At 49.3% G+C, this 22,413-nt stretch overlaps 2 protein-coding genes across 3 annotated transcripts; both read right to left on the bottom strand.

Annotated features, from left to right (window-relative positions):
• Positions 1-4,718: 4,718 nt before the first annotated feature.
• Positions 4,719-12,775, bottom strand: ORAI2 (ORAI calcium release-activated calcium modulator 2). 2 transcript variants are annotated; one of them, XM_072353869.1, is made up of 4 exons: positions 12,660-12,775; positions 12,328-12,370; positions 11,259-11,499; positions 4,719-7,307 (listed from the first exon to the last, which is right to left on the bottom strand). In XM_072353869.1, exons 3-4 carry the CDS (start codon positions 11,487-11,489, stop codon positions 6,762-6,764), a joined length of 777 nt encoding a protein of 258 aa, XP_072209970.1. In that variant the 5' UTR covers positions 11,490-11,499; positions 12,328-12,370; positions 12,660-12,775; the 3' UTR covers positions 4,719-6,761. The 2 variants fall into 2 exon arrangements, with proteins under 2 accessions (XP_072209970.1, XP_072209971.1); XM_072353870.1 differs by lacking the exon at positions 12,328-12,370 and having other exon boundaries at positions 12,660-12,754.
• Positions 12,776-14,197: 1,422 nt separating this feature from the next.
• PRKRIP1 (PRKR interacting protein 1) lies at positions 14,198-21,411 on the bottom strand. The gene is made up of 6 exons (XM_072353535.1): positions 21,269-21,411; positions 20,866-20,944; positions 19,394-19,494; positions 18,532-18,617; positions 16,860-16,927; positions 14,198-14,942 (listed from the first exon to the last, which is right to left on the bottom strand). Exons 1-6 carry the CDS (start codon positions 21,386-21,388, stop codon positions 14,827-14,829), a joined length of 570 nt encoding a protein of 189 aa, XP_072209636.1. The 5' UTR covers positions 21,389-21,411; the 3' UTR covers positions 14,198-14,826.
• Positions 21,412-22,413: the final 1,002 nt, after the last annotated feature.

The following is a 22,413-nucleotide window of genomic DNA, read 5'->3' as shown; positions in this document are numbered from 1 at the left end:
TTTCCAACCTTAATGGTTCTATGATAATGGAAACTTAGTGATCAGCTGCTGGAAGAGAACAGAACTCGAAAGCCCTGACCCCATAGGAATCACAGCCTCAGGTCCTGTCCCAGGTTTTCCTTTAACACTGTTTTTTTCCCCCCTCTTCCAACAGGATTATGGACCCAAAGTGAACTTCAAGAAACAGAGGTTGAAAGCTGGTTGCTTTACCGGCTTGCCAAGTTTCAGTAAAAAGATTGTGGCACAGATGGAGGCCTGCTCTGTGCTGGGGGGTTTCTTGCCTGTTGAACAATGCAACCTGGACTACAGGCCAGAAAGAGGTTCTGCCATTGACCCGCATTTTGATGATTGGTGGCTGTGGGGAGAGCGTCTGGTTAGCTTAAACTTGCTCTCAGAAACTGTGCTGTCCATGTCTTGTGATTCAGAGGACAGCATCCAATTATTTCCTACTTCCAGTAATGAAAACGGGGAATTAAATCCCCCCGGATCTCTTACACAGACGTCAGCATGCGAGAATTCAAGCAAACAGGGAAGCAGCTGCCTTTTATCCTCCAGGCTTGTCCCAAGTAAGGAAGTGACTGTTGCCATTCACTTACCCAGGAGGTCTCTGGTGGTGCTGTATGGTGAGGCACGCTACAAGTGGAAGCACGCCATTTACCGCAGGCATATCCAGCATCGGCGAGTGTGTGTCACCTTCAGGGAGCTATCTGCGGAGTTCAGAGCTGGAGGGAGGCATGAGGAGCTGGGTAAAGAACTGTTGGAGATCGCTCTTTCCTTTCGAGGAACACCGGTGTGATCAGCAAAGGGCGGCTGGAATTGTGTCCTAAGAAACGTGAAAAATAAACCCGGCATGAAGCACGCATAAGGAACTGGGTACGTACCCAGAGAATCAAGTGGATGTTAAGAAACACAAACAAGGTGGTGCAGGAAAGGGAGGGGGATTTCTTTGTGTGAAGGCTGACCTGGGCAATGGCAGCTCTTCATCTTGCTTTACTGTTACCTGTGCCCTCTTTTCATCTACTTCAAATTGCTCCTTGAGAGAGAAGCTCTCCAGGGGGCAGGCAAGCATCTCTCCACAGATAGTGCAACACTCTGAGAACTAATTAAAGTAATTATCCTCTGTAACAGTGAGGATAGCTCATAAATGCTGTGTGTGGCCTGTATCTTCTGGGACCAAAGAGCTGTATTTGCCGAGGGCCGATGCTGACTCTTCCACAGAGACAGTTTGGACCAGAGACTGACACAGACCGTGCTATTTTCCGATCATTTGTTATCCCAGCCCTGCTGTCAGCTCTCAGTACTGAGAGGTTTGGGACTAAGCTGGGTAACAGACTGCAGCACCAGCGGCTGTCTTTTTTCTTGGCACCTCCAGCGGTCAGGTTTGAATCATACCTTGTACCTAAGATTCAAGTTGTCATTTGTGGCAGGCGCTGATCGAGGGCTGTCTGTCTGTTCAGAACTAACTTCTGTGCTCTTGAAAATGAAGCTGTGCTGTGGAAGAAGCAGGATCCTTAACCAGCACAGTTGTATCATTAAAACCATTCGGCGCTGTCACAGCTACAGGGATGAAACGACACTTTGCAGTGCTGTCTGGTTTGGTTAAGAAAAGAGGGGCACGTTTATCGGGTGGGATTTCAGCATCCTTGTACAGCTACATCCTGTCCTAGAAGCACTCCCCTGGCACAGCACGTGGTTTTGAACTTACCAGGAATGCATTGGTGCTGCAGACTGCCCTCTGCCGCAGGCATTGCAGAGGAGGCAGCTCCTCAGCACAACAAAACTAGGTTACTAGAAATCAGTTCGGTGAATCAGGACGTTTGAAATGATTACAAACTATGCTCTTTCAAGGCTGCAGTGAAGCAGTTTTAGTTTAGCCCTGTATATAAACCATTGCAGACACAGCTACGCAGTGATTGCAGCAGGGATCAGCCAGCGCTGCTTCCATGGGCAGTCCTAAACAGCAAACCTCCACCCATACCCACAGCATCACTGCCTCAGCAGCAGTTCCAGCGTGCCCTCTCTGACAGAAGCCTGTCGCTGCAATGAGGCAGCTGAGCTTTGTAGAAGAGATTTCTCATGGATACCCCAAAATTGCAATTCCTGGCCTTTTTGAGGCAGGCTGGTGCCATCAGCCCTGTGCTGCCAGCACCCACGGGCTCAAATAGCATGCTGTCCCCAGGCCCTGCATTGCTGCTGTCGCACTAAAAGACATTGGGCCAAACAGGAGATGGCTGGCAAACTGCTGGGGGCTCAACAGAGAGCCACGCTGGGTGAGGAAAAGCCTATTCTGCAGGTAGAACAAACCTTGAGAGCACATCTACCACCACCCTGCTGCCTTCTGGTGCTCAGCCTCCAGCAACCTGCTCTCCACGTAGCAAAATGCAGCAATCAGCTCTTTCCATTAATGTTTGACCATTATTTGCCGACATTCCCTTTTCCATCTCCATCGTGCTCTCAGCCTGTGAGAATCCTTCTGGCACGGGTACCCGCTGTTGCATTGTCTCAGCAATGGGAGCAGATGCTGGCTGCTGATGAATCAGTGTGCCATGATAATGAGATAAACAATATTAGTTCATTTTGTGCTCTGCATTTGTTAGCTGACATTTGCTTTGAGCTGTACAGCAAGCTGCTGCTCTTGCCAGAAAGTTCCAGCTCCGCCTACTCGATATCTTCAGTTTAAAATCTGCAAAGCATCATCTTGTGGGCCAAGAACTGAAGCCCTTTGTCAAGATGGTTTTACAGCCCAAAGCTTCATGTAGTCACAACTCAGTTGTTGCCGTGTCCATCCTTGGACATTCTTCACCTGCTGAATGGCCTCCTGAGCACCACATCAGACACATTGCATTGCAATTACAAACCCATTGGCTCTGCTTGGCTTTATGCACGCTCTCTCCTAAAGAGCTATAATTGCAGCATGAAATAAGCCTAAGATAAGCATAAAACTTTGCATGTCTATCTGGTTTTGCTCCCAGCTGAGATACATACCTTGTTCTTCATGAAGCATTACTCACCAAGAGAGAAACCAAGAGCTGGTGAAGCACACATACGGAGGTTTGTTCTCTCTTAGTGTGCAACAGCCAGCGTTGCACTGGTGGTCACAGCCTGGAGTTGAGCTCTGAGCCCTGTGCATGGGTGCTCACAGCATGTTGCTCAGCTCAGCCACTGTGTCATTGCTGGAGCCACTTTCTTGTCTGACACTGGTACAGAGGAGGCAGCCTGTGAGGGGATAATCAGAAGATAAACACGTGGCCTGAGCTTGAGGCTGCAGCTCTCAGGGAGGCTGCTGAGGAAACTGCCTTAAGATAAGGCAAGAAGATATAACAAAGCTGTGAGAATAGAGCATCTTGAAACGTCTTGTTAGCTTAAGGAAGGGAAAAGGGAGATGGGACAAGGTAAATTCCCACATAAAACCACAGAAAGGTCTGCATCGGTGCCGAGGCTGCTGCAGCCCACCAAAGCAATGGGGTGGATTGGGACCTGACAGCCTGCCTGTGTTAAAAATAGGGAGCTCAGGGAGCAGGAGCTGCCACTAAGCTGGGCCAACAAGAGAACCTGACACTGCCCCGGGTTCCTGCCTGTGCTTGTTGCTGGGCTGGACTCCTGCTAACGAGGGAAGCAGCCGTGGGGTGACACAAAGCTGCACTACCCCTCACTCCCCTTTCCAGGAGGCAGCACTGCAGCACACAGTGGCATCTTGCTGCTGGCATTAAGAGCCCCCCCAGAAACAGTAGGGCTTGGAAGGGGTCGTGGCTGCTCCCTGCAGCGAGGTGAGCCCCGAGACCTGGCTGAGCCCTGCTGAACAGGCTGGAGGGATTGCATAGGCAAAATGGGAGCTTGTGAGGAGAGCTGGGGATGAGGGCAGCACCGCAGGGCCCACAGCTGGTGCAGAAAGCAAACAAACACCATCCTGGTCCCTGCATGGGAGCAGCACATCCACGCAGGCACCCCAGAGCTTACACCGTACCTGAAGATGACACACACCCTGGGGCTGAATGGGATGAGGTGACCACACCGGGCACGAAACATGAGCTGGTGCTGCCAGGCTGCAGGACAGCAGCATGGTGTGGAAAGGCAGGCATCTCCCTGCTTGACAGATGGAGTCCCACTGCCAGCCACCGGGCAGAAGCAGGGAAGGTTTTCTGGCAGTGCAGCAAGGAAGCAGCCGTCCGGCCAGGCACACTGTCCTCACTCATTTATGGATTAATTAAGTTTCTGTTGCTTGCTGATACCACGGGAGATCTCCCTGCAACACAAGTCTGGACCCAACAGCAGTGAAAATGTAAACAAGTCAGAGGAAGAGGTGAGACATTGAGTGCTCTTGTTGGGAAAGGAACAAGAGGAGGGAACAAGAGGAGGTGCAGCACAAAGGTGGTGGGTAACAGAGAGAACCCAGGTGGCAAGAAGCAAAAAAATACTCCCATGGAAGGAACCCAGTGCTCAGAGAGAAACAGAAATCAAAGCTGTGAGCAAACTGAAGGCACACCATTATGCAGCTTTAAGTGCGTCAGCCCTTGGGAAGCCACCTGAAGGCCCCGACTCCCCATAGAGCAAAGCCATCCCTCTCCACCCACAGGTCTGCTGCCTTGAACTCAGTCCCACCAAAGCCTCACCAGGGCGTTCTGCAAAGCCAAAGCACAACCTCTGCTGCAGATCTCCATCTGCTGCAATCTACTTCCAAACAAGCTGCACCGCTGTCCCAGCAACGCGCACACACTGCGGAATCTGACCATCTCTTTATTATATAAAAACAAAACCAAAATGCTACAATACTTTCCTCTACAACCCATTTCAAACCTCCTGGGCTCCGTAGCGCACAGAGACCAATTACTACTTCTGTTATAGAAAGAAATGCAAAGTACAGACATGACACGAATCCTATCTGCTTGAGCTCTGGCTTCGCAGTAGGGATTTTGCTGGAAGAAGAGCCTACGTGTGTAATACTTGGCAGAAAACCCAACTCTGATGTTGTTACGTAAACCTTTAGCTTTTATTTTGGTAAGAAGAGGAGGAAGAGAGGCGGGCTGCTGGGGGATGGTATGAATTTCATGACCATCCACTTCCCGGAGGACACTCCTCATTTTTTGCATATGTGCATAAGTACAGGCTGGTCATGTCACACACAACGACTATTTTCTTTGCTGCACATCAGCCAATATGGTACATGCCAACTGCGGCAAGAACAACAGATGAAAGGCACAGACACGGTGCTAAGCAACTTGTTCAGCAATGCTCAAACTTACATGTAAACAAGAGAAACGAGAGTTGGTTTCCCAAGACCCTCATCAGAAAGAGGCACAGGAACAGCCTCACTGGGATTTGTGTGTACTCCCCCCATTCTGGGAAGCTGGAACGTGCTGCCATTATTTTTCTTAGATCCCAGTGGAAGAAAAGACCGTCGTTAAACAGAACATTACAAACATCCAGAATGATTTCAGGAGCCTGGGAGCTGGGAGACTCTGAGTGCAGAGCAGGAAATAGGCATAGGATCAGGGCCAAGCAAATGGGCTTATGTTTCTTTCGGCCGCGTGTCAGAAAGCTTCATGTTTCTTAGAAGAGCTGATGATTGCAAAACACTCTTTTCTCTTGAAATACTTTTTATGGCAGTTTTTGCCCAGAAGGATGCTGCAGAATTCACAAGCTTCCCTTGCTAAGCCATACTGACGTGCGAGTGTCTTTTTCTTTAATGCCGGAAAAGAAGCCAGCCCAAGTGAAACGTGATGGCTCATTAATGGCACACGGATCTCCGCTGGGTCCAGCTCTGTCAGGCTCACCCTGCAGCTCCAGGTTCCCCAGAGGAGCTGCCTGCTTTGGTTGGTGGAGGGAGAAGGAAGCGGTCCTTTATGACAGGCCAACACCACAGCTGACAAACAGCGCTGGCAAGGCTGGGGCTGGTTGTCTCCAGCACACCGAGAAAAAAAGACATCCCAACAGGACATAACTGAAAACAACTCAGGGACGAGTTTCTACCACTGTCTGCTGCCACTTTTCCTCCCTGAGACTCACTTTTCTAGTCCTTCAAAGCTTCATCTCATTAAATTTTGTCACTGTTCTGTTTCAATAACGTCCTTGTTCAAACTAAAACACCTGTAAGCCTTCCCTGGGCTCTTATCGGGGGAAAAAAAACAAGTGATCTTGGCATCTGTTCAGTCTGAAGTGACAGATGCTGTTGAAGACAGAACAACAGAAGTCCCCAGCCCCCTGCATTTAGAATTCATAGAAGCATGGAAAGGAATAGCAAGAAAAGAACATAAAAGCTAAGGCTGATTTCTTCCTGGTTATTTGTTAATGGAACATTCGCTTTGGAACAAAGGTGATGAACACTCACAGTTCCTATTATGCTTTCCAAACGTCCTCAAGTTGGGTGCAGATACCTTCATTAACCAGCTCAGCTCTAGAAACAAACTGCCCATTAATTGCTGCTGCGCAGGGAGTTCTGACACTAAGACAGGTCCTACACACACACAGCTGATGCTGTTTTACTTTTGGCCACAGAACATCGTGTTTATACCACAATGTGGATTTTTGGCTAGTTGTACCAATGTAAACCTAGATAAAGATTTGACCTTGAATTTCATGGCAGCATCCACTTGAGTACAAGAAGTGCGTAGGACCAGAAACCACGGTGTCTGAAACAGCGTTAGAACCCACAGCTATATACGGCAGGCAATTAGCATTTACATATTTAAGCCTCAAAACAACCCACCACCAGCTTGCCCCACCATCCAGCAAAACAGGCATTCTGCCCTCACCCTCAGCCCCCGTCACACCACCTGCATGCCTCTGTCATGCCCATCTAACTGCACTTTCAGTTTGTGAAGCTCTTCGATCTCTCGGTTGTGGCGCTCCGTTTTGTGCCGCACCAAAGAGCGGTAGAAGTGGATGGTGAAGACGACAAAGATCAGCCCCACTGGGACCATGATGATGGTGGAAACCAGCGCTGCCTGCCAGCCCGCGTGGCCGCTGGGCTTCTGGATGGTGGTGGTGTCATTCTTCAGGATGGAGTCCACGGGCAGGAATTTGATCCAGCACAGCAGCACCACTTCTGCGAGGAAAAGGAGGATCCCCAACACGGTGGAGAAGCCCCACGCCAGCTCGATGTAGGGATGCATGCGCTCGTGTGGGGATTCGCTGATGGAATTCAGGTTGTGGATGTTGCTCACAGCTTCCACGTTAGGCAGAATGCAGGTGCTGATGAGAAGGGCAAAGAGATGAACAGCCACGAGCACTGTTGTGCAGGCACTGAACGCGATGAGCAGCATCTGCGGGTACTTGTACTGCATCTCCAGCTGCACCTCCACCATGGCAACCTGGGGGAACGAGAACAAGAAACCACTGCTCAACAGCTGCTGGTTTTTCACCGTTCAAGGCTTTCATCCAGGAAAGCATCTTTACTCAGGAAGAGCACCTAAGGTCAAGTACACACTTGAGTGCTTTAACAGCAGCCTAAATGGGCCAGCCCTGTTTCCCTTGATGCACACACTGCCTGCAGTTTGGCCCATCTCATGCTTTACGCGCACGTTTTGGTGCTGCAGCTTTCCAAACTAACAGCTCCCTCCTTGGAGCCATAGGAACAGCATCAAACCGTGCAGGCAGCAGCAGGAGCTCGTTATGCAGCTCACAGCCTGCAGGCAGCCCATCCCATTCACTGCCCTCATCACACCTTCCTCTTCCGCTCACCGCCAGCCGCTCGCTGCAGGAAGTTTCAACACGTTGAGTGCACAGGAGAGGAAAAGCAGCAGCCCTGCCGACAGCGAGCCAACACGGCCTCCCAAGGGAAGCGTGAGAGCTACTTCATAACAGGCCAAGTTAGTCCATAGTTAAAATAGCTGCCTTCGATTCTCTGAGCGCTAAGTTGGTTTTTATTACAAATATGCCTGGATACAAGCTATTTATATCCCCAAATATCTCCCTCGAGGTCTCATAACTTACTGAAAGATTCAGCAGAGGTTGATGGTTACTGGCTTATGGGCGCAGTGACAGCTCCATTCTCTCAGTTCAGGAAAGCGGGCTCCTATCAGCCAACAAGTCTCTGAAGCTATTCATTTTAAGGTATTTTAATGAAGTATAATAAACGGCCAATCCAGGCTCTCTATAACAATCTGCACCATTCGCTTTGGCATTACTTATAACACTATTTAGGCACTGGGAGATTAAGGGTACGCTCACGTTGTCCTGCTGGTGACCCTGAAGAAGATTAATGAGGATGGAAGCAGCTCTACGACTGCTGTCTTTACTGCAGTTACCTTGAAATCACCAGCAGTTCAAAGGTCTGAACACATGTGTTAGCAGCAGGACACAACACGTGTGTGGGGTAGGAAATGGTTAACTGCTGCACGCCAGGCTTCATAGCTACATCAACTACAGACCATGTTAGAGATGCTAAGAACACTGGGACAGTCCTTGGGCATCCCCAGCCCTCTGTTCTGCTGATCAATATGTGGTTGGCCTTTTTGGTTTGTTTTGAGAGGTTCCTGTTAGTAGCTCCTGTCACAGAGAAGGAAATAACACAGGTTTGGCTTCACCACCATTGCAAGGAAGGCTACACCAGGCAGGAGAAACTGCAGGTATATCATTCATTCCTGGGGGCTGTACTACCCACCGACACAGCATTCAGCTGGCTGAACAGGAATTGTACCAGCACGTTCCATCCATAGCTTTATATTAGAGCTGAAAGCCCGGCTGATGCCAACATATCAATTTCTAGCTGTTACTCGTCGCATGAGCAGCACTTTGCAGCTAATTGGATGTTTCCCCCCCTGACAAACCTGTTCCCTAGGGCAAGCTTCAGCTGTGCAGCACCATGAATTTTTAACACTGACTGATGGTTCAGTAAGAGGCATTTCATAGGAAAACATCAACAATCCAGATAGGGCAGCAAGGCAGAAAACCAGTTCGTTTAACACAAACAAGCACTGGCAAGGTGAGCGAGCTCTATTGCTTTACCCTGTACAGATTGTCATGTCATCCTCTGACCGGGATAAGAGAAAGAGGACAAGCTGACATAACCCATTTAAAAACCATTAAGCACGCTACTTGGTCTGTAAAACTATTAATATGTCACGTTCAATACAATTATACTCCTCTGTGATAACAGCCCCCTCTGCTTTAACCTCCTTGCAGAAGCCAAAGTATCAAGGGATTGACTCTGCAAGGCACTGAGCACGCTGCTGAGCAGCAGAGGATTTCAGCATGGGCTTAATGTTAAGCTCAAGGATTGCCCTGCTGGACCTCACTCTTGTAGGCTTGCTAAAGGAGCGCGTGCTCTGAATTAAACTGAAGTTACATTATGTGCTACTAAGCCTTTCTCTCATCATTTCTTCTTAAAGATCACTGGAGCCCAAACTGTCCACAACAAAAAAGATGCTCGTCTTGAGAGATTCAGATGAAATTCACCCAGGATAACAAATGGCTTCACATCCAGCACGCTGCATCCACACAGATGGTGCAGCAGTCTGTGCAAACAATCACTCCAGCAGATCTGTTGGACTTCTTTTTCTTTTCCCCTTCTCTCAATGAAACGCATATCCTGTAGCAAACAACACACAAGCACTGCTGATGGGAACAGCTCTTCTTTCCAGCAGGGAAACGAGGAAGGAGATTTTCCTATGCTCCCACTCCATCCTCTCCACCTGCAGTGTGCCCAGGGCAGCTCGTGCAGCCACGCAGCCCCTCTGTGCAGCACTGGAGCTGGAAGCAGCCCCGTCCTCCTGGCCCGCCCGGCTCTGTGCCAGGCATAGCGCAGATAGCATCGCGTAATGAGGAAGGTCTGCATTATTCTGCAGCCTGTCCAGAAGGAGCTGGATCAAAGCCACCGCCTGTTGATTAAATACCCATCAGCCTGTAATAACTTTCAGCCAGCGTGGAAGTGGCTGGAACTGCTGACAGGGAAGTAAATAAAGCGATAGCCAAGGCCTGTGTGACACCTGCTTACATAGCTGAGGGCACACAGCACTGCACGGGAACCACGTAACTCCAAATAACTGCACTGCTTTCATCAGTAGCCACAGAGAACCCTCCTATCAGTCAGTGTCCATATCCTAAGCACAAGCCTACCAACCTCCAGACAGCAACAGATGGAAGGCTCAGCTGTGACCAGGCTGCTAATAAAGAGAATTCCTCACTGCAACAACTCCTGAGAAACAGCAATTTGGGATCTACTTATTGTATTAAGCTGATCGTCTGTTAATAATGCTGCACCTATCGGCTGCTTTGCTTTTAAACTGTTAGAGACAAGGCAGAGGGTGCTCCATTGGCACCAGCTCTGGCATCCCCACAATGGACTGAAAGAAGCAATGGCACATCATGCTCCTGCCATGTTTTAATGCTGCTCCACTTCAGGCAGCAACAAAACAGAACTCCCCATTGTAATGCTAAGGAGCATTCATCTGCTGGGAGTGGAGATGCAGGGGTGGGAGAAGCTTACAAAACCCACAGACTTCTACAGAACATGGAAAGCTCCCCAACGTCTGCCCATCTCCTCCATGCAAATCCCTCACACCACGTCCTGCCCCCTGCATTTGTGCATTCTGACCTCAGCAGCAGCTCATTTCCTGGGCAGAAAATCTCCCCAGAAGAGATTCCATTCTCGATAAAACCTGAAGGCAGAGGAGGAAGCTGATGGCATCACAGCTCAGAGCCCTGAGCACCACGCCGCTATCTCGTGGTTGTTATTTATGTGCTCCCTGACACGGCTCTGACCCATGCAACAGCTCCCAGCTAACACCCAAGCACCGCACAGAGCACAACAAGGACGAGGGATTACTCCCAACAGGCAGCACTGACAAAAATACACCGGGTTTGGCTCCCTGCAGGCTGCACAACCCTCTGACGTGGTGCCGGAGGCTGCGGGGCCTCTCACAACACGATCTCCTTGTTCATGCCATGCAAAGTGTTCCCTGGCAGGCTGCCAGCCAGCCTCCACCTTATTACAGGCACCACGACCTGAAAAAACATACAGAAAATGAGATTAGGAGCAGAGCAGTGATCAGGTGCAGCCAGCGACACCTGGCCCTGGGGCACCGCTCGGATACGGGGCAGCTCTCAGGATCGTTTGCAGGGAGGGGATCAGTGTTTGCAAAGGGCTGGGAGGATAACTGGGAGGTGTGGGCAGCTCCTGTATCCACACCGCCTTGGGAAAGCCAAGCACATCACAGCACACCCTGCTTCTTCGCAGGGACAGAACACCAACGAATGGATTTGTTGTTAAAAGAACCCAAAACTTTCACAATCCAGAAAGCGTTCCTGCAAAACCAACGTACCATTGCAAATCCAGAGAGCAGAGCAGAGGTTCTGCTGGAGGCTTTCAGCTTGGCTCGGCTCAGGTACAGCTTCCTCCAGGACAGGGCCTGAACGGAGTGGTGGTTGGAGGTCACCAGCTCCAGGTAGCTGCGACGCACCCAGTCCCGATAATCCATGCCCTTGGTGCCAGGCTCAGAGCAGCAAGCGGGAGTGGAGGGATCCACCGGGACGTTGAGTTCAGAACTCATCATGAGGGAAGCACTGAGGGAATAAAACAGCCACGGTCAGGAGGAGGCAGCGGACGGGATGAGCTGCGTTGGAACAAAGCCATTCACACAGACACAGCTCTTACCCAAAGCAGCCACGGAGCTGAACGCTGCATGGCTTTAACTAATGGATCTCCCAAGATCCTGCAGCAGAAACTTCTGTGCCAGCTGCGAATCCCAGCAGCTCCTTCAAGGAGCACTGAGCCGTCCCAGCCCCACACCTGTGGGTTGCAGGCACCACGCTGTTTGATGGAGCACAGCTCCAGCCCTGCCCAGCTCCGCACTGTATGCTGTGGGCTCATCAAGCTGCGGTTGCTGGGAGATTGGAGGAAGCAGCCCAGATCAAAAGGCACCAGCTGCCCCCAGCTCTGAGCCACTCTGCTCATAAGGAACAGTGACCGGAGCTGCAGCTGCAAGCCAAGCACTGCGAGTGGCAGAATGACGGCACTGCTTCCTGTGATGGCATCCTGTATACGTGAGGTATATACCCTATAGTATATATAGGGGGAGGTGCTGGCTTTGTCTTCGCTGGGATGTCGACAGGCTCCGTGCTGCCATTTGTTCTCATAAAGCACACAGGAATTCAGCATGTTGGAAACATCGAGCCCGGAACAAATTCCATTAAAAGAAACACGTATTCAGAGGTTACAAGGGGAGAACAAGAGCAGCCAATCACAGCTGCTCCCTTCCTCAGAAAAATAAACTGGAAATACCACCAGGATGATTTTTTTTACTCTAGAGCAACTCCAGAGATGTTCCAATTAAATAAACAGCAGCAAAAGGAAACCCAGAGACCCAAACGTAGCGATGGGACAGCACTCACCTGACCGCCTATGGGCACGGAGGGGCTGCGGGGGCTCCGGGGGCTGAAACACAAAACCAAAGGAGCGTTTTACCCGCACGGCACCTTCAGCTGGAGGTATCCGCGCTCTGGGAGCCCTTGTCACGCAGGTGCAGGACGGACCCGGTCACGCAGACGGGCAGCCCGGCTCCCAGCGCGGCCTCTCCGCGGGCCCGCAGCCCCTCAGCCCTTTATGCCCCACGGCCAGGCCCGAGCCGCAGCTGCCTCCCGACCCCCGATTCCGCCGTTTCGATCCCACCCCGGTAAGACGAATCCCTCCCTCCTCCCCCAGCCCGGCCGCTCTCCCCACTCACCGCTGCTGCCCGCGGGCCGGTTCGGGCGCGGCGCCCCGGGAGCCGCCGGGTACCGGAGCCTCCGCCGCCTCCACCGCTGCCAAGGCAACGCCGGGTCCGCGCCACGTGACCCGCAGGAAATGAGGGGGGGCTGCCGGTAGCCCCGCCCCTCAGCACGTGACCGCCGCCGCATTGGTCAGGGCTAGGTTAGGCCACGCCCCCATGCGGATAGCCCCGCCCCCCGGCTGGGGCAGCCCGGGGCTGCGTTACGTGCGGGGCTGCTCCTGCTGTCCATCTTTGCACTGAGATCCTGCCGGTACCGGGGGTGTAAACGCGCTTTATTACGGTTACTATACAGCCAAAGCCTGCACTCGAGGCAGTGCTGAGCACTGCAGGAGCCACCCTTTGTCCATGAGGGCTGTCAGAGCCGCTGTTATCTCCCCGCATTCCTCCTCTGTTGACTCAGCAGGAAATCCCGCATAAAACCATCAAAGGAGCCGGGAGGGGACGGGCTGCGGGGAACAGGAAGGAGCTCCTGCCCTGACAGCGAGATAAGCCGCTCAGAGGCAGCAGCTCAGCACACAGCACTGCAGCTCAATGGCACAGCGCTGCTCCCGATGGCATCAGTGCTGGGGAGGGGGAGGAAGCCCCGAAGGAAAACAACACGTAGAAGCGCAGCAGGGAGACAAACAAGTGCTTTGCTGAGCGTGCGTTTCATCTCTGAGATCAGGGATAGATCTGGTTCATTCAGCTCAAAAGGCAGATCAATCTTGGTGAGCTTCTCGCTTTGCCTCCAACCAGAAGCCAACAAACACAACGCGGCTCGTCCCACATCACAGATGCATCAACAGGACGTTACCTACCCATAGGGGGGTTGAGTGAATTAACTCCCCTATCTCAGCGCTTTACATTGGGATACGTGGGACATGCATTCTGTGCCCTAAGCACTACAGAAACCACTGCATAAAGCCAGCTCTGACTGAATGCTGGATTTCCGGCAGTGCTGTTCAAAGAGTAAAACGAACAAGTGATTCCTCTTAATTGTTTTTGCTTTAAGTAATTCGGCATTAACAAGAGCTTGAGAGGAAACATCGCCGCATTCTGGATGCTGACGCTGTGGGATGCAGGCACTTGTAGTTCAAGATGCATTGAAAAGACAACCTAATTTACAAATGAAACCACAAATGCATTTGCTTTTCATTTAAGCATCAACAAATACATGTAACAGATTATTCGATTTCTTACCAGTGGACTCGGAGTTCAAAGCAGAGAGCTCAAGCAGAGGGAAAGCCCGGTGTCACTACATGAAGCTTAACACAAGCAAAGCCATTCCGCTCCAACCCTTTCTGCTTTACAGACTGGGAGGTTTTATACACATAATCTTTAGAAAAACCTTGATAATGTTCAAATCCAAAAGCAAGAAGTACATGAAATGCATCTAACACCTTTTTCTGCCCTTCCACATGCCACAATGCTTGGCCTTCCTGTTCCTTCCTGCAGCACTGCAAACACCTCTTCGTTTCATCAAAATCCTCTTCAAATAAAAGAAGACAGAACAATCCAACACATCCCTTTTATTAATTTAAAAAAACATGGAAGAAAAGTAATAGGGAAAGTCTTAGCAATAGAAAAGGGATCCTGCTTAAAAATCTATAGAACTCGTCTAGCAACATGAACTGATTTCTTTGGGTTAAAGATGACCCCATACAAACCCCCAGATTCAGAACACTCACAGTGCATGAGAGCCTGGCTACAGACCACTCTTCTACTTCAGATTAAACTCTGCCCTTAGATTCAGGTACCTGATTGCTACCAGCTTTGACAACAGCAGGTTATGCAGTCCTCACAGTAATATCTTCCTTAAATGGTGATGGGTGTTGTTTTAGCTTTCAGACAGGAAAACACTCTGGGCTGTGTCAGAAAGAATTCTAAGGTCACAGAGACTTATGGCTGACTCGTTAGAGCAAACAGAGCAGACTGCACAGCAGTTATACAAGCAATCAAGAAAAAGAAAAATCTCCTATTTGGCATTTCTCTATCGATATCTCTCTGGCCTGCGATGCGAAGGTCATTCACCATTAAGCAGATATAACGTTCACCAATGGGTTCTGCTCGGCTGAGATGAAAGACTTTCATGCTTCTGCATGTAAAGCAATGAACGGTGTTTCCTGCTGTCCCCTCAAAGGCCTCATCCTCTTCCCATCACAAAACTTGGCTCTTCAGCATCATCTTCCTTCTCTTCCTCTTCCTTGCTATCCTCTTCATCATCCTCACTGCTGACTCGCTCTTGAGACTGATCAGACTCTAAAAACAGAAACCATATGAATTGGTAACGTATCCCATGTCCTCCTCGTTATGTATTTCACAACAAGACAGTCTCTGGTGCTAAGCAAACAGGAATTGGCTCACAGCAATTAGTGCAAGTGGATAACAAGTCCCCATGTGTGCTCCTTGTGAAAAAATCTCCCAACAGCGAGTGACGTAGAGCTCTGAATATCAAATTCTCCCTTGGAGAAGCAGTCCCTTACCTCCAGCACGCAACCTGCATTGCCATTGTGACAAGCCCAACATTAAAGAACTCCACCTTCCATTGAATGTTATCTCAATCAGAGGTAGTCAGCTGCTAAAGTGACAGATTATCTCATTCCCAATCTCACCTCTGCGTGTTGGCACGAACTTCCAAGTATCACAAAACATTGCTAAAGAATGCACACACCAGGATGCAGCCTGCCAAGCTCTCCACGTATTTCAATGTCTATCTAAGCTTACAGGAACTCCACAGGGTGCCGAGACCTTTTACAGATTGTTAAGTTTATTACAAACACAGGAACCCTTTAAGGTAGGTGCCAGATTAGCTGGGATCACAGGAAACTGGTAAAAGACCAGAAGAGAAAACACCTTCTAGGCACTGAATAATAGATACAGAAATTAGGTATGGAATAAAGTGGAACCTGGATCTGACTCTGCTGTCCATGCCTCTCGTACCTTCCCTGTTTCTCAGGCCAAGTCAGCTCAGCTCAGGCTCTGACCACTTCCACATGGTGTGCAGGATCAGTAGTGTGATGCCACCGCGTGGTGAAGTTCGATCCTGTCAGTTTGTGCTGGTGGATTGTAAAACTCAGTGCCAACCTTTCTTCTTAGCAGCTATCCTCACCAAAGGTGAAGGGTGGAAATCCACACATGTGATTTATTTGTTTAAAACAAACAAACAAACAAACGCCTGCCTACCGGCTCTGACAAGAACACTTCAATTGCTTTGGAAAAAACTCTCACATCAAGGCACACAAAATAAGACAAGTCTGTTCTCAGCAGACTAAAGGTGGCTGTATGTGGTTTCCAGCTTATTTGTTTTTTAAATAGAGAACCACCAAGTATGACAAGCAAAGAACTGTTCTAAAGACAGAGGGGCTCAGAACCTGGCTCCCAAAAAATGACTTATTTGTACACGGCGGTCCTGTAGCACAGAGTCTGTCCTGACTCCCCCCTCCACAACCACCCTGGAGGCACAAGCATTCTGTTTTGTTAAGCTCATGCTCAGATTCTCCCCCCAGTCACAGTTTACGTGCAAGTAGCTTTTAAAACCAAACCAGACCAAAAGCACTCTGCTACATTCCCTTGCTGTCACAAGTACAATTAACCTAATGATTAATCTATCCTCCCACGTCTACACGGAAGGCTGGCAGTGGTTCAGCTGAAACAGATCCAAACATGAAGCAGAAATAAAGTAGAACTGTCAGACAAGTTACGCTCTAGCAGAATTATCAGGAACTGCATCAGCTTCCCAAACTTACTCATCCACGAAGGCAAATACACTAATTAAAAGGAAGCAATGAGCATCCAAAACTTTGAACAAACATTTGTTCTGACATCGCTGAACATTCATTTCCAAGACTGCAGGAGAACAGAGGCAGTGCTTATTCCTACATGAAATGAAATAGTTGTGTGGAACAGATGGCACCAAGGTGGCTTCATTTCTTGCACACAAAATCATAACTTAAGTTTCCTGCTGCCCAAGCCATGCATTTTTCCCCTTTTCCTCGTGTGTATTTAAAAACATGGCTTTCAAAAAGGACTTCTGACAGATGAACAAAAATATCACGCTTAAGACCCAGTCCCATCCATCTATGAACAATGCTTGGGTGGGAGGTGGGATAAGCCCTCCTCAGGTCCAATAAGAAAACAGAGCTGAGACTTGGAAAAAGAAAACTAAATCTCACTGACCTTTTTCCTGCTTCTTTTGTTCAAGTTTGTTTTTCTTCGCTTGCAGTTTCTTCTCTTTTAGCTTCTGGCTACAAAGCAACCAAAAAAGACTCACATAAATCTAACATTGTAAAGTGTCTGCACACTAATTATACACTGATTAAGGACCTGCTACAGACATCCTGGGCAAAGACTTCCAGAGGTGAAGTGCAAATCAAATTTGGTCTCAACTTAAAAACAAGTGGTAGCAAATCTAGATACAAGACCAACAGAAACTTCTCTATGTTGGTTCTAGTCCTATGGATTTTTATTACCTTTTTAAAGTCTGTTACCAGGTGCAACTACAACCAAAAATCACATGATAAACAAGATTCTTCCAGAACACAACAGAGAAGGAACAAAAATGAAACTGTTTCTACATTTGAGCTACTTAACCTAAAAAAATACGGGGAAAACTTTAACAAAATCCCAAACTGTTGAAATTCAACACTGAAAAATGTCATTGTCAGTAATCTGCTTTAAATAATAATAATAATAGAAAGCAATATACTTGGATCTTCATCTTTGGCTGTGCTTAATCATTGGGAATAACACTGGGGATGAGAGGGGCCTCCTGTGCACCACGGTTGTTTGATACTTCCATCATAAGACATCGCATAATTGAATAATGCAAGGATGTGTTTAAGTGTTTGGGCAGCATTTCCTGTTCCAACACTTGTTCTGCTTCTCAGCCAAGAAGCAGCAGGCCAGATCTGTCTTGCTGGCCATCTGTTGGACCACACCACATGTAAAATAAGATGGCAACAGTGTTTGTTTTGTGCACATTTGTGCTAATGCGCCAGTGAGTCACTTTGCACAGGCCTTTCAGCAGCAGCTCTCGGTTACAAGATGCAAAATGCTCATTCTCAAAAAGACAAGAGAGAAGCTGCTCAGGATCAGATACTCTGGAAGAGGTAAGCAGCCGTGATACTCTGCTATTTCTGAAAGGCATGGCGGATCGGAACATAAGATCTTATATCTCTGCTGATGTTTCTCAGACTGTTTCTTCTGTTTCACTTTGCCTAAAATGCACAGAGAAGGAATGATTTCATCTTTCTTTTTTCTATTTAACTTAGTAGACAACCTGCCAGCATATAATTGAGGTAGGTAGAAACTGCTACTGATTTTAACAACACTGCACAGCCTTTTCTATACCTGTGCACTGAACTGGGCTAGTCACACTGGCAGTGTGCAGAAGACAGCACTGTGCACTATCACACCCTACTGCTCCTGATCCACATATACATCTGTTAAGCAGCACCCATTTTCACACTCAAGTTGCTCGATGTCAGCAGCTACAGACATTTATGTAAGCCAGACATACATAGAGAACTTTCCTGACATTGTTAGAACAAATACACAGTAAGGCTTCTTACAGTCAATGCGACAGTGTCAGCAAAAGCTGCTCAAGCAGTCAAAGTTATCTTGCTAGCAACAGCACTGAAAATAAAGCACACCAGCGAAGCCTGTCAAATTTACAGATGCCTTTAGAAACCAAACGATGACATTAATGAAATTAATTTATGCAGACAGATTTCTTGGCTGATTGATGTAGATGCAGAACAAGAGTATTTATCCAAAGGATGTAGCTACAAACGAGGCACAGGGCATGAGGTTTTCCATGTCAAACCTCCCGGGAGCAATCTGCCCTTACCGCTTCCTTCTGCGTTTTGCTGTTTGCTCTTCTGCAATCATCTTATTCCTCTCCAGTTTCTTCTGGAATTCCTCATCTAGTCTTTGCTGTAATTGATCACACGTTATACTTTGGTCACAACCTAAATTAAAATACTTCTTTTCAAAAAACCATGTCCTTTTAGGGAGAAGTCTTTTAGCAAAATACAGAAGGGAGCTCTGCCAGATTTTGTTTGGCTGCTTTGCTATACAAAACGCATAATCCTAGGGAAGATTTGTGTACAGACAGCATTGGTAACCTGCAGCCTGAGCCAACCAGTGAACACTTTAGAGGATAGAATCCTCACCAAAACAGATGAGTGACACTGGACTTCTGCCCTAAGGAATGTATCAGTGAAAACAAGAGGATAATCTGAGACACAAACAGTAACATATGAATCAGAGGACTCGTTCTGGCCAACAGAGAATGTAACAACAACGCTCTCTGACAGAGGAGACAATCTTAACAGATCTGTATCCTGTGTGCATGCACCTGCTTTGATGTTGTCTGTGCAAGACACTGGTATTAAGGATTTCATTTTATACTTAGTGACATTTCTAACAGTTTTTTAAAGCATCTTCAAACCCAAATGAGAACACAAACATTCATCTGTCGTATTACTGCACAGTAGGATCTCCAGTGAACAGGGAAGATGGAACATGTCTGAGACAAAGCACCAAATGTTTCAGTGTTGACAAAGACACCACACATCACATATTCCTGCACTGCTTTCTTTTGATAAGAGGTGGTTTGGAACTGATCTGTTTGCATGTGATTTTATCAGAAAAAAATAGCAGTGGACACCAAAAGGTTATGAATAAAAAATATAAAGAGTCCTGCTGACCTTCTCAGCCATGGCATCCATGAAATCCTGCCTCTGGTATTCACGGCGACGAAGATGCCGGTACACATGAAACTCCCCACTGCCAGCCCCAGCACTGGACCCTGTCATACAGAAGGGGTTTGTCTGCTAGAAGGTAATACATGCTAAATGTTCACAAATTACTATGGCTAGATGCTGAGGAGCCGGATATCTGAAAGGGCGGTGTACAAAGAAAGTCAATTAACAACACAGAGTATGTCTCCGTTTTATATGAGCTTATAACTCCCAAACAAAAGCCAAAGTGAGCTGCAAAATCTTACACTTCAATGCAGTTTCTACTAGTCAAGGCCAACAGCAAGCACCATATCCTCTCAATTACTCCCCTGAAGAGAATCCAGCCTTAGTTGGACACCAAGGCAGTAGAAGACCTCGAGTTAAACGCACACCCTGTTGTCTTCTAGACAGGTGAACTGCAGCATCCTGCTGAGGCTGCCTCTCACTGATCCTCCCTATCTCATACAAAAAATAAAGGTCATCTGAAAGGTGATAAAACCCATCGCATTTCTGTTCCCCATACAGAACAGATACCACTGACGTTTCTTCAGGAACAAAATCCCTGCAGTTTTCCTAGCACCAATCTACATGTTAAAGCCTCAGAGGAGCTTTCAATGTGGCACTCATTCTCACCCTGTGCCCCGTGAGCCACTTCTCAATGCAAAGCACACAGAAGCATTCTTAAAGCAAGACACCTGGTAATTAAAACACAAGATTGCTATAGGGGCACTTTGATACCAACAGAGTCCCAGCATATCAGGTGCTCCTACAAAACCAAACCAGCTCTACTGAAGCACCTGGTAAAGCTATTTGAAAAGTCTATGAGAATTGCAATAATGAGAACAGTTTACCCAAAAAATGTATAAAACTTCTAATCTCTGATCAATTACTCTGAAATACGAACAAGCTGCCCTCTGAGAAGGATCAACAGCATGAAGGCTCCAAAGAATCAGCAGAACTACATGCAGATGCAACTTACACTACAGATACTAACCCTAATCCCTCCAGATAGAGGTGTAGGCAGGACACTTGTGCTGGATTCCTTACACAGCTGCCAGCTCCCAAGCTGATCACATACAGCCCCATCCCTACATCCCTCTGCCTCTCACCACCTCAGATTCAGACCCGAAGCAATTAAAAGAGATAATCCACAACTTTAAGCTCCCAGAGCTCTCTTCTATCTGTGGAAAAGACAGTTTATTGTGCCTTGTGATCACTGCAGCACCAACTATCCCTTTACATATAGCTCGTGTGCTGGAGTGCCACAGGTTTTCATTTGGGGTAAAGCGAGGCCCGAGGACATGGAGAAAACAACTCAAAACGCTCATTTTATACCTCTTTTCTCCAGCAAAACGATCGTCAACAGAAAATCACCTCCATCCTTCCTGTTAAACAGCCTAAGCTCAACATGTACAGTTAGCAGAGAGCAGCGTCTTTACCCATCACATCTCTGACGAACTCCGGGGGAGGCCGCGGTGCCCATTCATTCAGCTTCTCCGGTATCGGCACAGTCTTCTCCTGCAATTACAAACCGACCATCATTGCCCTGCAGGAGCAACGCCTGCGGCTGTAACACAGGGCAGTAGATGGGCGCCCACAGCGCCTTCCAGCACAGGGCAGAGCCCAGAAGGAGCACAAATGTGGACGTATTGCAAGAGACACGCGACGGAGACAGACCGGGCCGCCCCGTTCTGAGACACGCAACGGAGGCAGAGCAGCAGAGCAGGCCGCCCCGTTCTCCTCAGGGCGACCCTCCCCTCACAACCCAAGGTGGGACGCGAACTCAACACCCGTCCCTTCGCGGCTCCCAGCACGAAGCGGGCCCGCTTCCCGTCCCCTCACCGGGTTCCTCATGAGGCGCTCGAGCCGGAGCCGCTGCTCCTCGGCGGCGTTGCGGGGGATGACGAGCGGCTGCGGCTCCTTGCGGGGCCGGGGCGGACGCGGGGCCGAGGGCGCCGCCATCTTCCCGTCCCGCAGCGCCACGCCCACTTCCGGCGTCCCCGCGCACGACGCGGAGCGGCCGTCACGATGGGCGTGGCCGCCATGATGGCAGCGGCCTGTAATGGCGGCTGGATTCGGTCCTGCCCTCCTGCATGCCTGAGCACCGCAACGTGCTCGGAGCGCCCCGGAGGAGGAGAAAGAAGCAGCGTGGGCTGTGAGAGCTGTGTGAGCTGTGCCTCAGCCTCCTCAGGGCTCGGGTATTGGCTGCTGAGGTGTGTCATAAGTAAACACACACTGCACAAGTGATGCCCCTGCCAGGAGCAGGCCCTCAGGCGGTGGATGTGAGGAAGGAGCAGGCGGCGCTTTGCGGCCTTGCTGGAAGCTGAGAGCTGCCCTGAGCTGCTGCTTCCTCCATCCCCACAGCAGATCTCAGCAGGTCTATCAGCCCACTGCCCCGCAGCGCTGCTCCCACTGACCCCGCACCCCTGTGTGATGTGTGAGCAAAGCTGCTCCAAAACCCGTCACGCTGCGGGCTGTGTGAGGAGGGAATTGTCAGCATTTCGCACGGCCGCAGCCAAATCCCAGCCCCGTGATGGTGAAAACGATCCGCCACTTCCTGGTGCCTCCCCGCAGGGCGGCTGCACCATCTGCTCGTGTCACTTTGGCAATTAGCAGGCCGTGCCCGCTGGCAGCACAAGCAGCACAATTCCCTGCGGTATGGTACGGACTCACGGGTAATGGGGAGGGTTGCCGTCTCATCTGTGCTTAATTAACACAGGGGCTTTGCCCAGTCAGTGTGTGGACCAGCTGAGGGCTTGCATACCCTGAGCTACGCTTGCCTGGAGGAATGGGAGCCGGAGCTGGCTGTGATACAGCTCTCCCTACAAGCCAAATGTTTCATCGAGCTGCTGTGGCCATACAGAAATGGCATGGCATGTGCTGTGTGTGCGTCAGAGAATTAGCTACTAAAGGTCAGCAGTGATGGAAGAGGGGCATCGGGCTTTGTGTCTTTATGGAGATGAGCTGGGGCACGGAGCTGGGCGCTG

Source organism: Excalfactoria chinensis, chromosome 19 (genome assembly GCF_039878825.1).
Source record: "Excalfactoria chinensis isolate bCotChi1 chromosome 19, bCotChi1.hap2, whole genome shotgun sequence".
Classification (NCBI taxonomy): Eukaryota; Metazoa; Chordata; class Aves; order Galliformes; family Phasianidae; genus Excalfactoria; species Excalfactoria chinensis.
Note: the sequence above shows the minus strand (reverse complement) of the source record. Positions and strands in the feature narration are given on the sequence as shown.

Excerpts from the sequence above, each read along its gene's own strand:
- PRKRIP1 (XM_072353535.1), bottom strand. The coding sequence starts at position 21,388 with ATGGCGGCGCCCTCGGCCCCGCGTCCGCCCCGGCCCCGCAAGGAGCCG. Across the intron at positions 19,495-20,865 it reads GTTCGTCAGAGATGTGATGG|GGTCCAGTGCTGGGGCTGGC; the intron begins GTAAAGACGCTG and ends TCTGTATGACAG. Across the intron at positions 16,928-18,531 it reads GCAAAACGCAGAAGGAAGCG|CCAGAAGCTAAAAGAGAAGA; the intron begins GTAAGGGCAGAT and ends GTTGCTTTGTAG.
- ORAI2 (XM_072353869.1), bottom strand. The coding sequence starts at position 11,489 with ATGATGAGTTCTGAACTCAACGTCCCGGTGGATCCCTCCACTCCCGCT. Across the intron at positions 7,308-11,258 it reads TGCTCTCTGGATTTGCAATG|GTTGCCATGGTGGAGGTGCA; the intron begins GTACGTTGGTTT and ends TCGTTCCCCCAG.